This window comes from Apaloderma vittatum, unplaced genomic scaffold (genome assembly GCF_000703405.1).
Source record: "Apaloderma vittatum isolate BGI_N311 unplaced genomic scaffold, ASM70340v1 scaffold25895, whole genome shotgun sequence".
Taxonomy (NCBI): domain Eukaryota; kingdom Metazoa; phylum Chordata; class Aves; order Trogoniformes; family Trogonidae; genus Apaloderma; species Apaloderma vittatum.
Window position 1 is genome coordinate 22100 of NW_009718077.1, and position 16738 is coordinate 38837.

The 16738-nt window shown below is 37.9% G+C and overlaps 1 protein-coding gene across 1 annotated transcript in view; it reads right to left on the reverse strand.

Annotated features, from left to right (window-relative positions):
* PEX7 (peroxisomal biogenesis factor 7) overlaps window positions 1-16738 on the reverse strand; it is a gene marked incomplete at its 5' end in the record, with an annotated part of 41046 nt that overhangs the window by 15142 nt on the left and 9166 nt on the right. Inside the window, 3 exons of the mRNA XM_009870142.1 lie at window positions 5719-5774; window positions 10002-10115; window positions 10484-10590. Coding sequence (XP_009868444.1) covers window positions 5719-5774; window positions 10002-10115; window positions 10484-10590 — 277 coding nt within the window. The remainder of the gene's footprint in view (window positions 1-5718; window positions 5775-10001; window positions 10116-10483; window positions 10591-16738) is intronic.

Genomic DNA, 16738 nt, shown 5'->3' on the forward strand with positions numbered 1-16738 from the left:
GAGAAAAGAAAAATAAGAGTATCCCTTTGCTGTGTTCTTCAACAACATCATAGTGCTATTCATAGCGCCAGAAAATTTGTTTTCATGGTTAAAAGATATTACCAATTTATGAGATTGAATAATTTCATGAGTAGCTCCTGCAGCCAATACTTTCCTGGTTTTAAGAGGAATTCCATCTCATACTTACTTCAAAGAAAATTAGCATGTGCAGGCAGGAAAATGCCAGTGAATTTAAAAAAAAAAAAAAACAAAAACCTGGGCATTCATTTATGTGTCAAAAATTTTACTATAAAATTGTAATTCTTGTTTTAATCCAAAAAGGAAACACATAAGACAACAGATATGCTTTATACTGATGCACAAGTGATACTGACTAACTCTCCAGTTGCAACAAACATTTAAATTTTAATTGAAAAGTACAATCAGTTTTGAACTTTGTTAGCTTCATCAGATATAATGTCCAAAGCTCTTACTACTACTAGAAATTGTGTTCTCAAGGAGATTTTTATAATGATGCAGGTGCTATCATCAGAGACATTCAACTTAACAGGTTCTTTTATAGCAGAGTGTTCAGTTTGACACTGAAAACCATCAGTGACAAGCATTTTGATCAGTGAAAAGACATTTTCTATTTGGGGGGGGGAAAAAAAAAAGCAAGGAAGTAAGCAAACACCTTTTCACCCTGAATAAAGAGATTTTTTTTTCAAAAAAAAAGAAACAATGATAAAAAAATAAGCAACAATGATAATTGAGTAAAAAAAACCCAACAGTTTGAGTAGTATTACTCCAGACGTTTTCAAGCTTTCTACATGATCCAAGTTACTGTACTTGTACACAGTGATGCAGATTTAGAGATAGTGGCTTAAAGTGTCTTGCAAAGATGATGTCCAGTAAAGTACAACTTAAACAAAAAATTGCCTTCTTGCTTCAGAGGCAAGCTTCTGTGAATATGTTTCAAGATCTGACCTGATACCAGCTTAATGAAGTTCTATAATTTATCAGATCTTTTGTCTAGATTTTGGCGAGCACTGTCTGGGCCCAACGCACCAAGATTTTATTTATTTTTTCTTAATACTGAAGAGAGTCCAAAAATGTAACAGTGATTCCAGTAAGAGATGACACTGATGTTCTTTCAAACTGAATTTTGAAGGAGATAAGGTTTAAGAACATGCATGCAGACTGAAATAAGCCCTGGAAATGTTACAGTACTCTGTGCATTTCCTGGCACTTTAATGATTAGCTTGTGTTAAAACTGCTCTTTAATTAACCTACGTTTTTCCTGAACTCTTCTAAAGAGTAAGGAAGTGGATTAGAAAGAAAAAAAAAAAATCTGTCTCCATGAGGCATTTACTAGACAGGGGTTAAACTAGAATCATTACACCCACGTATGTTAAAAAACTCAAGTTCAAAACTACACCCTCTTATTCTTAGCCCCCCAGTATGAAGTTGGCATGTGAACCAGTTTTCAGTAGCTTGACTATCGTGCACACATGCAATCATTACACTATTTGCAAAGGATGAAGCTAAGTGCTGTTAACTTTGCTTTCAACCTACTACTTTTTGCTTTTAGATAGCCAGTTGTGATTATGTGACAACTTAGCCATTCTGTCTGAAACAAACAAAAATTCTGCCTCTTACATGGCAGTTTGGTAACCTTATCTAAGATTTGCACTTGTTTAGCTTAATTATAAAGCTCCAGTAACATTTAAGATTACAGAGCTTAAACAGTAAGCTACACTGTATCCAGTTATCTATTATAGGTTAATAACCAAAGACAAATCTGAGCTTCAAACAGAAATGTTAAAGAAAAAAAATATTATAACTAAATTACTATTAAAATAGCACTGTTTGCATCAATGAATTTGTTTTTAAAGGACTGCTACACTGTACTGTTCTATAAAATACTATCAAATGTGGCTAAAAAGTCACAGGCCTTGAGTAGATTCAACAAGATCCCAAATTAATACCATGTAATAGAATCACTGCTTCTCTTTCACTTTTTATATATTTATAATGTATTTTTGTTCTTAAATCGAAATGTATGCATGTGTAGTCATGTTGACATGTACGTGTGTGTATGCATGTGCACAGGTGACATGTTTGCACGTCAAGTGTACAGCACATCCAGTCAAACTCTGATTATTTAAGTGAACTCTACTCCTTCCCGTGATCTACACTCCTTCCCATGATCTACACTCCTTCCCGTAAATGACAGTACAGGCTATGCGGTGGAGGAACAACACAGTCATATTCTTTAAAAGATACGTTCCCGAAGCGTCGTGGTAACAGATTTCCTCGGCTAGAAAATGTTTTGCTTGTGCCGTTTTTTCCAAAGACATTCACCTGTCTGTCTCTGTTGTTTGTTCACTCACAGCAAACACAGCAACTAACAGTTTTAGAAAACTGCTACAAATCTGTATTTCATCTCTTCAGCCCTGCCTTCTGTCCCTAGTCACAACAAGTTATTGGACAGAAAAATAATGCCTAGAGTGGCATTTTGTGAAAAAGTCCAAGCTCTGCATTTATAGACGCTCTGACCTATGAGCTAAGAGCTTTCCTCATGTTTACTAACAGTTTCCACACACAAAAATGACGGAGCTGAAATTGCACTAGAATTCAGTACTGCATGAAGTGTGTTGGTGCCAAACCTGAAGGACATACAGTTAGCATCAACAATGGGAGGAGCATGACAACACAGTGAAATCAGTGCATCAGCATGCTGATTACTAGTCTTACTGCTCAGACAAGGCCACTGGAACAAACCGATTACTGCTCTTCATTTTAGACCTGGAAGCCTTTAGAGAAAAGATATGCTGCAAACCCGCTGGCACTGCATCAGTAAAGGATGTTAAGTAACATCCCATAAATAACCTTCCACAAACCTCTGGTGCAGTATTCTATGAGAAGTCCATTGTAAATGTTATGAACAAGTCCTCAATTTTATTTAAGGCAGAAAGCTGCTACAACAGTCTAGAAAGTTATATACATATGGTCATCACGGCACTTACACTGTCAGGCTCCTGGCATCAACCACACAACAGTGGGTATCAGTGGCAAGGCACTACCTCTTATTACACTAAGCATAACAATTAACACACTTACGAAAGGCTCCCAAGCATTTAAATGAAATAGTGACATGCCTGGGAGGGACAGGAGTATTATGTATGCTCACCATCCAGTTCTAACCTACAGGAGAAAGGCACACATTTTGAAAGAAACAAGCCCACGTAGGGACTGAAAATGTAAAGGAGTGACTGGATCGCTAAACTAACATATTTACCACTATCACCATCTCACCTTCCTAGCTTTTCCTTCCTGAGCAGCCTTTACCCATTGCAGCACTCTGGTCTTGTGAGCAGTCTCACCATTTCTCTACAATCCCAAGAGGGCACAGCTCTGCTATCACACACGGGCTTCTGCATTCCTCATTTGTCTCCTCTGCTGTATACAGGTGCCAGGTTGCTTTCACAGGGGAACTGCAAAAGCCTCTGCTGCTATGCTATTCCCCACGCTCTTCTGTAATGCTCACGCTTTCACTTCTCTTCAGGTTATAGTCACTTTGCCCTGCTATCTGTAGTTTAAATCACTCCTCACTGGCTTAAGTAAGCCTGTTGGCAAAGCTGGTCTTGCCCTGCTTTGCCAGATGGATTTTATGTCTGCCTCGGCAGTACCCAATCACTTAAAAGAGGACCCTGTGATTGTAAAAGACAAAGCCCTACTTGTGACACCAGCTATGCAGCCAAGTGTTGACTTGCTAGAGATGTCTTTTTCTACCTGAATCTTTCACTTTCACTGTCAGGATCGAGGAAAACACCATCTGGGCCCCCAGTACCAAGTAGTCACTCTCAATACATTCACGGTCACCTCTTTCAGTAGCATGAAAAGCCACGCAGGTAAAGGCAGTGGTCTGAATTGGAATAAACTCTAGCAGTCTCTCCACAGTCATCTGGAACTCAACCCAAAGAAGGCAAAAAACCTTACAAGACATCAAAGATGGGTTGGCAGACAGATAGTTCAAGAAGGAGTGCAACGGGAGGCAGTCCTTTTGATGATGAACTTTTTTTCTTCTGGTGCAGACACTTGTTTCAGGCTCAGCTAACTCTGACATCTCCCTAGACTGAGCTTGTTCTTCCTCACCCATATCTAGGGCCAATCTCTAGCTGTAACTTGTGTTAACAAAAGTCACAAGTTTCCAGTCTCCTCCATTATGTGAATTTTTACCCTTATTCCTCACTGCTTGAAGCATAGTCTCTAACTGTCCCTCCTTCCTTGCACAGTGGGATCTGGGCTCTCGCCTCTAAAGAGTATTTGTGAAGACACTGTCAACCTTGCATTCACTATCCTTGATGGTACACAGTCTGCTCATCTCCTCCTGCAGCTCGTTCCTCTCACTACCTTAAAAGAGAACACATCTCCAACACACGAAGCCACAATCACCTGCAGCCTCAGGAAGAGGTACCAAGAACTCCCTGCAGCTTAAGACCTGGAAGTCAGCATCCTCTCTAGGGCTAACCAGGTTGAGTATTCATACATGTTGAGGACAACTGCTCCAACAACTGTTTCCCTGGAACATTACCATTATCACCGCACAGTCTCAATGAAAATAAACAAAATTTCTACAATGTTTAACACACTAACTTAATGACTTTATAAGATGTTGTGGCACAAGACCGTATAGACTTATGACAGGTACAGGCACTGAGACTTAGTGAGGTTTCCTTTTAGAAAAAGAACCTTTCTGCATCTGGTGTCAGACTACTTTGGACACAACCAAAAGTGACATTAACTTGGATCATTTGGGTGAGTGGGTAACTCTGCAATCACTTATGGAGGCAAGAGGAATTCTCCCATTTGCAAATGTACCGACTACTATATTCAACCCATGTTAAAAAATCAAAATGTAGATTGACATGGTGAGACACTGGAACAGGTTGCCCAGGGAAGCTGAGGCTGCCTCATTCCAGGAAGTGTTCAAGGCCAGGCTGGATGGGGCTTTGAGAAACCTGGGCAAGTGGGAGGCATCCCTGTCCACAGCAGGGGGGCTGGAACTAGATGATCTTCAAGGTCCTTTCCAATCCAAACCATTCTATGATTCTATGATCAAAGAATGTGACTGAAATATTCAGGAATGCACTGCATAGTGTGCTGGCTTATGACACTGTGTATCTCAGAAAAGACATAAATGAAGTCAAACTTCCTCAAGACTTTTAATCAGCTTTAAATCAGATGCACTATAAAATCCTCAGCAGTACCAGATACACTGAGCAGCAAGGGGAACTTGCAGGAAAACTATCTAAAGAACTTCAGCATGCACACTGCAGAACAACGCTAAAGTTTCCTCAGATATTGGTAAAACAAAATCTTTGTTTGTAAAAAGCTTAAATAAAAATGTCACAAGCATAGTCACCTACAGTCATTTAAGAGGTTATTACATTCTTATCAAACACTATTACAGCCGAGTGCAACTAAGCTCAGCAGAACAATGTGAAAAGGATTACAGAAAGCATCTATCAGAGCAGATATACAGGCCGAGCTCGCCTTTAGGCAAAAAAAAATACAACAAACCATGCATTTTCAATATATTTATGAAGAGAAAAAACATCTGATAGAAACATTAAGCACACTTCAGTATGTCCACTCCAGAACTGTCTTCTATTGTAAGCCACATTAAAATAAATTATCTTTCCATTTTTATGCAATAAGAAAAATATACTGTACCTCACAGTAAAATCGTAAGAGCAAGAGGCCAATAAGGTTGCATGGAATGGTGAAAACTGCAAGAAAACAAATCAGAACAATTTTTAAAGTAAAAACATTGTAGATATGTATACGTTCACAATAAGTAGAAAGTTACCAAAGTTTAAAGAGTTAAACTGTCTTGGTGGGCATCACATCATGCTGCAACAAAACATACTACATCAATACATTTCTCCACCATGCTTCTAATTACAAGGAATGCTCTATGGGGTCCTGGTTTGGTTTGATTTCAATACAACAGTGCCAAACAACCCTGCTGTAAATGTAAGAAGTTTTAGGATATTAAATTCCACTTTTGGCTGACAAGACCAGTATCAATCTCATTATACTAAGTGAGTTTCAGAAAAGCTATGTGACCAGTTTATTATTTTCAGAGAGATAAAATTTGTGCCATACTGCAGAGAATGTAAAATATATTACTGTCTTCAATTCCATGTCCTAAAATTCTGAAATTTACAGACATGGGAAAATTTGAAATAAGTTGAAAAAACTAAAAGCAGTAAAACATCACTTCATTATTTCCCCCTCTCCTGCAGGGCATTTTACAGGACACGCTCTTCTACAGACTCATACAGAGTCTGCATAAGAACAACAATAAGGATGCAGTCAGGTGAAAATTGTTTGCCCCAGCTTCAGCTTTTTGACAACCCTCCAACTATTTCTGAACAGGAAATACAGGAGTTATTGACATATCTTCAGTTTTAAATGCAGGTCCCTCACACCATGTTTCACAGGTAAGATCCCTCCTGCAAGACTTGCAATATTATTCACAGCTACTACAAAACTGGAACTTAAGCCTGGGCTATTGCCACAACTGCCAAGCTGCCACGAGAGCAGTGGGTGTTGTTGAGCTGACACAATTCTCTTTACTACAGCAGAATTGAGGGATGCACTTCCTTGAACTTTAAGCTCCTCCCCGATTTCATACAATTTTTCTGGAGGGGAAAAAAAACCCACAATCACCACAAAACACCTTTTTCTCCTGCGCCTTAGGAACACGAATAATAAAGGAGTCTGATGGGCAGCAAAAACCAATGGCACATTTCCCACATGCCCCCTTTTCACCTTTTTCTACATAGCTTCAGATGAAGCAAAAGCACCTTGTCAAAGCTGAAAAGCTCTGTCACTAACTTTAAATATCCTAGAAAGTCATCTAAGTAAACTCTATGAAAATACTTAATAAAGTGCTACACGTATAAACTGAAAGAATTTAAGTAATATCTTTCTGTTACAAAGAGAAGTGAATATTTAAAAATTCTATTCTACTTAACTGTAAGACACTATAATTTTATCATCTGAACAGTTGTATATAGACAGAAGAGACCAGTCATCCTGTCTGATCTCCAATATTTCTCAGATTATGCATTCAGATTTTTTTGGGGTAAATTCAAAAACAGTAATTACATTTCAGTATAAGGGATTGAAGCCAGCTAAGAATATGAGACAGCCAAATGCACAAATGTCAAAATCTCCTGCAAAGGGTGTTGGACGACCTCAGTGTTCTGCTAATGCCCTGTACTGCAGCAAAGACCACAAGAAATCTGCAGGAATCCTGACAGTGTCGAGCTGGGTGGAATTCCCTGCTTCCCTACCAGCCTTAGAAACTGTCAGTCAATATAAGCCTGAACAAGTGAACAGAATACAATAGGCAGACAACTGAAGAGTGTGATTTCATGCTTAGTTTAAGCTAATTTAAGAGTGCACTGCTGTCAAGACTCATGGCCTTCCCACTCCTTTCCACTTCAGGCCACGTGCTTCTGCCTCCCTCCTTTGTGTCAAGGATTGCAATTGTGCAGTTGAGTGACAACTTGAGACAGCTTAGTGATCCAGACAGAAACCAGTCACTTTTAGGGACAGGATTTTCATTCAGAGCAATCAGCTGAGCCAGTTCACTGCACAGCTTTAGAACTGTTAGTGTCAGCACAGTGTAAGGAAAAGGACATCAGTAGGGACAGCTGACTCCATTTAGGTAGCATCCTGGCTTCTCTCTCCATGTACTGTGACTGGTGAGTTACACCACTCAAGTCTGGATATACTGCACCACCTCTAAGTACTGGCCCACATTCTCACATCTTATATCCATAGGAACTATGTCTATCTTGAGATGTAAGCTATAAAAGCCAGCTAAAACAGAAGTCTTGTATTACCACATACCTCTCCTTCACACGTGTATGCATATACAGTCTCTCATCATATCCTTAAAGCCACTTTGCAAACTGATCTCAGAGGCTGGTGCAAAGGAAGTTCTACTGCTGGCCAACTCCTAATAATTATTTCAAGGCTTTTTCAGAAAACAGGGCGCAGGATGGGCCATAGAATGGAAACTCAGATGAGACAGTGTAAGAATACAGAAGATCCACTACCTGGTCAGGCCAAAAGTCTTTGAGCCTGGTGGTCTATGTCTGACAGCTTCTGTATTTTAGTTTGTACCAATCATCTCTGGTCCTCTCACCAGGAACCACCATCAGGCTCTGATTTCTCTGCTTCCCCCAATCATTCAGACATGGTGGTAGGATCCTCCCTAAGCCTTTTTTTCCACACTAAACAAATCCCAGCTCCCTCAGCCTCTCCTGGCAGGACAGAGGCTCCAGTCTCTTAATCTCCTTTGTGGCCCCTTGCTTCATTTACTCCAGTAAGTCCACATCTCCCTTGTACTGGGAAACCCAGAACTGGACACAGCACCCCACATACAGTCTCAATGGTGCAGTGAGTATCAGAGGAGGATCACTTCCCTCAACCTGCTGGCAATGCTCTTCCTATTGAAGCCCAGGATGACAGACAGTGAAGAAATTAAAGATGTTATCCCTGTCTAGCTCTTCTAACCTTTGTTTATTGACCAGCTGCCATCCATGAGCCCGATGACACTGCCTGCCTATGCAATCTCTTGTGCAGAGAGGTAATTCAAGAAGTATTTGAAAAAAGCACTTGCATCTGTTTGTAAATCCATTTTCTACTAGTTTCATCAACTGTCCTTTAGTTCTATTAACACAGGTTACGGTGAGTAACGATTCTGTATTCACTTTCTTCATTTCATCATGAAGAACATGTACTATGAAACCTTTAGGGGCAGAGCTGTTTTTAAAAGATTTCACTAACTGTCAGAGAGTAAGAATATGACAGTCTATATTACCTGATACTGCACTGATTCATCTGTCTTTAACAGCTGACAAATTGGAGTTGCAAAGTCATCTTGTTTAAAAAACAAGAGAAAACAAACTTGAACACCGCTGGCTAAGTGTTCTTCTGCTATGAAGAACATTTTTGCAGAAATGTTATGAAGGATATTTTGCAGAGCTGGATTAGAGCATGGTCATGCACGAATTAAATTTGAAAAAAAGACTGGAAAGCCACCACCTGTGAGGATAGCAGGCAAGTGTAGATGGGATAAAAAGAAGCAGGAGCTTCTCAGGCTGCCTCGGCATAAACTAGATTTGTGATGTGGAACCACACCCTGAGTCAAACCCTTTTCTGACAAATCACAACCTAAGTGCAGTAACTTTTAAAGTTGTTAGAAACACATCAAAAATTCCAAGGAGCATGTGAAGCAAAATACCAACCCAGGATAACTTTTCTCTGCCAGTTCAGACTCCCAAGAAAATATTAATAAACATACCTTTTCCTGAAAGGCTTTAAAAGTATCAGGTATTACTTGACTAATATAAAAAAAAAAAAAAGCACTGATTGATATAAAAAAAAAAGGTCACCATGCATCTCAAAGAAATTTCCATCAATGGATGATCTAGAAATACACACATCTAGTATAGTCATATTGCATGCCTGAAGTTTCAAAATCTCTTTGAACACACTAACATTTACTTTGTATACACAAAAATATATATTAATGAGTTCTATACCTTGTCTTAAGTGAATATTGAACCTCTGTGTGAAACAAAAAAGGCATAGCACCATTTAAAAAATGAGTAAGGAAAGGCATCTTCCTTATCTCAAATTTCCCGTATAACTTAGCTGAAGCAAACTGCCAAACCCTCTCTCAAGGTCTTGAACACTCCTCATGGAAATATATTGACTCTGAAGATGTCATTCGAAATCCCAGCAATCTGCTAAACATCAAATGGTTTTATACTGCTAAACTGAAGGTTTCCAAGAACAGTCACTGTAGGATCTTAAATTTTCAACATCTGAGGTATTCTCCTAGTTATTAGATAATATAAAATATTACTGCTTTCCAGAATAAAATGTGTTACAACTCAACAGTGGCCAACGGGGAACAAAATAAAACTTACTTTCACTCTTCTGATAGCGTAGGTATGACCAAGCAAGATGAACACTGGTTGCCGGACGTTCCGCAAATCCCAGCCTTTCAAGCTGCAGTCAACTGCACCAGTTACCAGTAAGTTCTGATGTTTTGATAAAACACAGATATATCAGGACAATTTCATTATTAAATTGCAGTGATGCGAAAGCTGGCTACAAAAGTTAGTTAAACAATACAGAAGAATAAATCACGAACGAGGTCTCCAGTGTGTAAATTAAAGAGAACAGTGAAATACAATTCTGTCCACCGTGCAAAACAAGCAAAGCCTCTGACCTGCTTGGGCCATCTCTCTGTTAAAACACCACTCTTAAGATGTAGGAGTGAATGAGAGCAACTCAGCACACAGACATTATTTTATAAAAAGATGCATTAATACTGTAGTAAAATATTACTTAATACTATTTAACAAGTTGTTTGATTAGGAAAACAGCTAGGCAAACAGGTTTATACCTCATCATATTTGCACCAGTCACAGCTCAAAATCTCAGCCTGGTGAGCTGGTATTACAAGTCTGACTCCTGGGGCTTTCACATCCCAAACTCTTAAAGTCTGGTCACCTGAAACAGAGAGAAATTGTTTATGGGATATAGTTAATGCACTAGTACTTAGAAAACTGTTTAGCTGTATGAAATTACATTAGGACATATATAAGGACACTCATGCCAAATAAAGGAAACACACTATGGACACAGACATCAGATTGATACACAAAAGGAATCAGAACTTACTATTGCTGTTTCATTAGAGAAAGAAAATAAAAAGACAAAAAAATACCCACCAAATTTCATTTTATTACTAATACTTTCATGTTTAAACTCTAATTTGATTAAACAGAGATGGGGTAAAATAATATTTATTTAAAAGTAGGAGCTTAAGGTCCATTTAAAAATGGACTTAGAAGACCAGAATCATGAAAAAAACATCGTCTGCAAGCCAGCTGAGAAAAAGTACCTAGACACACAGTTTTGGCATGCAGAAAAGTGAACAGTATTTAAAATACAACTTATCTCCAGATACTTTCAATGAAAGGAAAATTTAAGACTCATTAGCTGTACTTATAATGTGCAAAATCTGCACAATTATTCTCATTTATTGAAATATCACCAGATAAAGTCATTCTGCTGTAACTGTTACAGATACTAAAGGCTTTAACCTTGGAACACATGCACACACCACAGAGTAGGTGAAGGGAGTCCGGCTTCACTTAAGAGCTGTGAATTACCTGAGTCTCTCTTCTACCTCCAGCCATAAATCGTCTTCTGTAGCCCTAAAGATCTTTAGCATTTGTGTACACCCATTCTTACAAACGCAGGTCCTAATGCTTACAAAGACATGGAAAACTGCATCAGCCGACATGACAACCATGTTTTTCAATTATTTTAATCATAGTTGTCTCACTGACCCTGAATATTTAGCTTTGCATCCAGAAAAATGGGTTCTCCAGCTCATTTGTTTACAGAGAGAAAATCAATTAGAACTGACAATTATGCCTGTGTTTGTTCAAGAGACAGATGAAATCACTAGAAGCTTGTATCTAAACATGGCAGATTTCTACAAACAGTATATATCAGTACTACCTAAATTAAAAACCCACTGTTTTACCTTGCTACTGAAGAAGTTACTAATGTTTCTTTACCAGAAACACCTCTGGAAACCCCCAAATCAGTCATCACAAATAACTACGATTTTTAGGCTGCTAAGATACACACATTTTGATATAGTTTTAGTGCCCAGGTGCTCCCTGGCCTTAAAGTATACAGCGTGCACACAAAATCATAGCTCTTTTCAAGAAAGTGGCTACAGTTCTAACAAAATCCTCAAGTCACAACTATACTCCTTCCGGATGAACTAGCAGGCCCTATAGACTTTGCAAAAAGACACAAAACATTTGGAAGTCTGAACACAAAAACAAAGCCAGAGAGAGCTTAGTTCCACTATGTGACCCAAGAGCAGCCTTAGGACAGTGGTGCTACAGAGATGACGGGAAGCTTTGCTCCGATGGCTGGGTGGCTTTTCTTCAGACTCCACGAATGGGACACACTCCATATTCTTGGACGATAAATTTTCTACCTCTTAGGTGGGAACAATGCAGGATTCCTCACCGTTTCCACCCTCCTTGCCTATTTTAATGCTATCAAGAGCAGGACTGCTGCTCAGTGTATGTACAGCACTCCTGACAATAACGCCCTGCTGTCAGCTGAAGCCCCAAACATCACCATGGTGCTTAGAAAAACAGGGCAACATATGGAGAGGAAGAAACATGACCAGCAGGGTCTTGGCAAAAAAAAAAAAAAAAAAAAAAAAAGTAGCATGTCCATCCATCCATCATTAGTCCTACTAATGTGCTTGCCTGCAGAGGACATTTCAGTTTGAGTTTTAAGTCTTTCAAGAGAATTATAATGGACTTCTTAAAAAGCTTTTATTTTAATTACATCAGATAACATACATTTGAAGGGGAAACACATATTTCACTATAGACGGGATCATTTCTCCCAAGCAAATAAATATAAAAATCCAGGTGAACTAGAATGAACTGCTACAGAGATGGGCCACAGTAGCATTAGGAGGGCCAAAAACATTTGGAAAAGTAAGTTACTCAGCCAATAACAATTCTGACATTAAATATACAATTGCTCCAATTATTTCTTTTTTTAATAGAAAATGCTGATGCACAAGAAAAAGAGTTATTTTCCCTTTCTTTTCATTTCTTTGAAAATGCTAGACTTAGCTGTTATTAATTCTGGCTGGCACTACTGCGAATGTTTTTAATGGAGTGAACAACATGCAAGTGAACCTTTCTGTGAATAGAACAGACTGAATTAAAACCAAAGGCAAATCCAATTTTGCCATTTCAGTAATCAGATTTAAAAAAAAAAAAGCTGGTAAACAATGTATTCCTGACACAGCCAAAAATTTTGGAATTTCCACATTTCCATGATTCCTTCAAATCTGCATTACAAAGGATGTATTTCTTCTATATGGTAGAGCAGAAATAGCACAATAATAGAAAGTACAAGTAAAGCACACCTAGTACAATTATGTTCACTAACAGCCACTTCCAGTTGGCATCCCAAAGTAAGCAACTGCAAAAGTGGCCAACATCTCCCCCACAAAGTATTTCTATTTCTGTAAGAAGCAATTTCTCTATGGCAACAGATTTTTGCTGGTCTGTTAGATAATTATGACTCCAGATTTGTTTGTATATTGTACTTCCTTTCTTTCGTTTTAATGAATGTTTGTGAAATCTTGGACGAAGCAATAGAACCACACAATATATACTCATCTATTCAAAATTTTTGAAAGAGATGCTGATCTACAAGTACATCATCCCCATACATGGGATAAAGACTGCTAATGTGAACGACAATGCTGATAGTGAAAAGATACAGTTTATTTAAGACTTAAATTTCATGTAGGTTTTATAGTGGCTTTTTACAGATGTATTTTATCCACATCCATAAATCATAATCTTCTAAATCCTGTGACAATAACCAGCTAAGCAATCATTGCCAGACAGTGCAAAGGTACAACATCAACTTCATAAAATAGCTAGGCATTTGGGAGATTTGATAAAAACATAAGAAATTTTAAACACTGTCTGAAGGCAAAAAAGATTCTAAACAGGGCAGATGCAATATTTTTCAAGAACTAAAGTACTGTTAGCTTCAACTTTTACTTAAAAAAATAAATCCGAATTTTTTTTTAAGTTCTAAAGCATGAAATCTTCTGACATTGTTCTCTCATCAAAAGAAAATAAGTATCTTAAATTTACTGTAAAAAAAAGAATTTAGCATAAAGGACATGTATTTGCATATATGATGTAATATCAAAGAAATTTCTAAAGTACTTCTGCAGTGCCATTGGGTGATTACAACTTAACATTACTTGCTTACTAATACTAATACTAAACCAGATTAAGTTATTTTGCCAGAATCCAACAGAACATGTGCGGGAGAATAAAGAACAGAACTCAAGTTTCATGACTCTCAAAACCAATCTTTTTAGGCATGTTAAAATGATCATGCTGTCTGTTGCTATCACAGGTAGCATAAGTGAACCTAGAACAGGATTAGTCGAGCTCATGAGATTCCTCACAGAGAGATAGGAATTGAGTGACACAAATAGCAGCTTTATTTAAACATCCAACAGGACTCTACTAAACATACAGATAACTATTTTGAAGTAGCACAACCTAGATATCAAACACAATTACTAGTAGATACATACTTTCCAAATTTTTGGTCCGATACAAAATGCTGTAAAGTTAAAAATCAGAAGAGCTTTAATTTCAGAGAAGACCTCAACAGAATGCAATGTCTTGCAGCAACAGATAGCAAATCAAAACATCTACCTCACCTCATTATATATATTTAACACACCAAGGTAAGCAGTTATATTTAATAGCTTCTAAAGCAGCAGTTCAGCTAAACTGCAACAAAACACAATCACTCTGCCATCAGTTTGCACCACAAGGTGCCATGCAACAAATGTGAGCCTCTTATTCTTTTATCTCTCTAGGATTTGGATCCTAAAAATTCAGACCAAATTTTGCAGACTTCAACCCAGTTCACAACAACATTTCTTCTGCACATTCAACAAGTAAACAGCCACGAAAGAACTCATAAGAAGCAAAGAGTGGGCCCACACCACACACAAACTAATGGAATATAAACCTCAGACAAAGTGTTTTGAAACTCATGACAAACGACTGTCACAGCAGAAGACTTTTTCCTTCAGCTCTTTAGGAACCTGAACAAACACAAACATCTTTGAAATTACTTGTGTGCAAGCTCCACTTCCTAACAGCCCTTTGCATTGTCCTGTGCTGCTTCTTAAGCAAGAATGTAAGCTGAAGCTTCACAAAGCTGAAGTCAGAGACCTGACAAACCCAGATGTAGTCCAGGAGCTCACACACAGAAAATAACTCTTCACTAAGGAGTTGCACTCAAGACTATTCCTTTCCTACTAATTCGGTAGCCATTCTCTTAGTAGAGGTTAACATTCCCCTGCTCGTTATTTCACGCAAAATAATTTGTTCATTTTTAGTTTTCCTCCACAATTTGGGTCTCAAACAAGGAAAGGTGTGCAAGAATCACACACCAGCCTGATTTATGAAACTACAGCTTGAAAACCCCTTAACTACACACATTTGTCACCAAGAGCCCAGTAGGCAAGAAAACAAACTTGTTAAAATGCAACTCGCTATGTCAGGGCTGGCAATAAAACAGAATACGAGAGAAACATTTTTCAGTTCTAACCATAAAGTCTAGCACTGAATGCAAATATATACAAAGACTGGAGGCTGGATTTACAAGTTCATTTGTAAACCAGCAAAGCTATGGTTCCCCAACGCTTTTGTCAACATAATACAAACTTCTCAGAAACGATCACACCTTGTTGTGGTATGAGAAAATGATTTGTCCCAGGCTTTCAGTCTGAAAAGTAAGTCTTTGACCAAAGAATACAATATTGATAAACACAGACATTTTCTTAAAGATTTTAGAAACACTTATTTCCCTTATTTGTGATTTAAGATGTTATGAAAACTATGTATCAGCCCTGATCAGTAAATTATTTAAAAATGAATGCAGCGTTAAAACTGAGGTCCCAGTAGGTAAGATAAAAGCCAGCAGTCATTTTAAACCTGGGCTCCACCAAATCCAAGACATATATATTTTCATTTGACAGTGTCATATCTGCATCCAAGAATATTAGTTACACAGATAACGGTAACACGGTACTCAATTATTTGCTTGATTTATGTTTGCCTATATACTAATAGTGTGTGCATTTGGCACACTCTTTATGTGCTTCTCACCAATTTGCTTTAGGTAAAAAAAAAAAAATAAAGGCCTTCTGGCCAAATGATAAAACCCTTTTAGTCATGAAGATACTGTTAAACATTTATGTCACATCTTTAATGACATTTTCCACATCACTGTTTTTTCAGTGTAAGGCAGACATTTACCAGGGCTCTGGTTTGGTGCTGCACGTACACCTGAATATCCTGCTTATCTTATCAGCTCAGAAATTGTTACTGACTTCACAACAGCTGTTATTTACACATACAAAATTAACAGTTTGTTTCATTACTATTAACTTCAAGTTTCAAAGAAACAACAAAGAAAGCTATTTATTTGCTTTCTGAGAGTACAAATGATTGTACATGAAGAGAACAGCACTGTAAAGTGTCTCACACATCCTTGTCAATGTTAAATGGAAGTATATTAGATGCTGAATAAAAGCTAATTTAACTGAAGCATCAGACATATCTATCTTCTGTAATGCAATTGCATTTTATTGTTCATTGCAGATAAATCTAGTTTTCTTGTACGTATTCAGATCCTAGACTTAATGAAGCAAAATAACCACACAGTATCAAATTCTTTTTCAGCTAGCTTATATTGCAGTCTTAGGTTTCTCATTTTCTTCGCTCTCATTCTTCTCCTAGTCTCATAATAGTTTGAGAAAAAGTCATATTCCAAATACTAAGATTTAACCTTATTAGCTTCAGGAAAAAGTTGTCTAGGCACATAATGGTCCTTCTGACAGCTTTTTCACATGGCTTGTAGTTGTGTTTAGTCTTCTGTATTCAGTGTTCACAAACCAATTAGCTATGTGGAAATTAAACTTCTGCTGGCATCTGTGTGGATTCAGATAAATGTAGCAAAAGGGTGGGAGTGAGGTATGCAAAAGGTTCCTAAA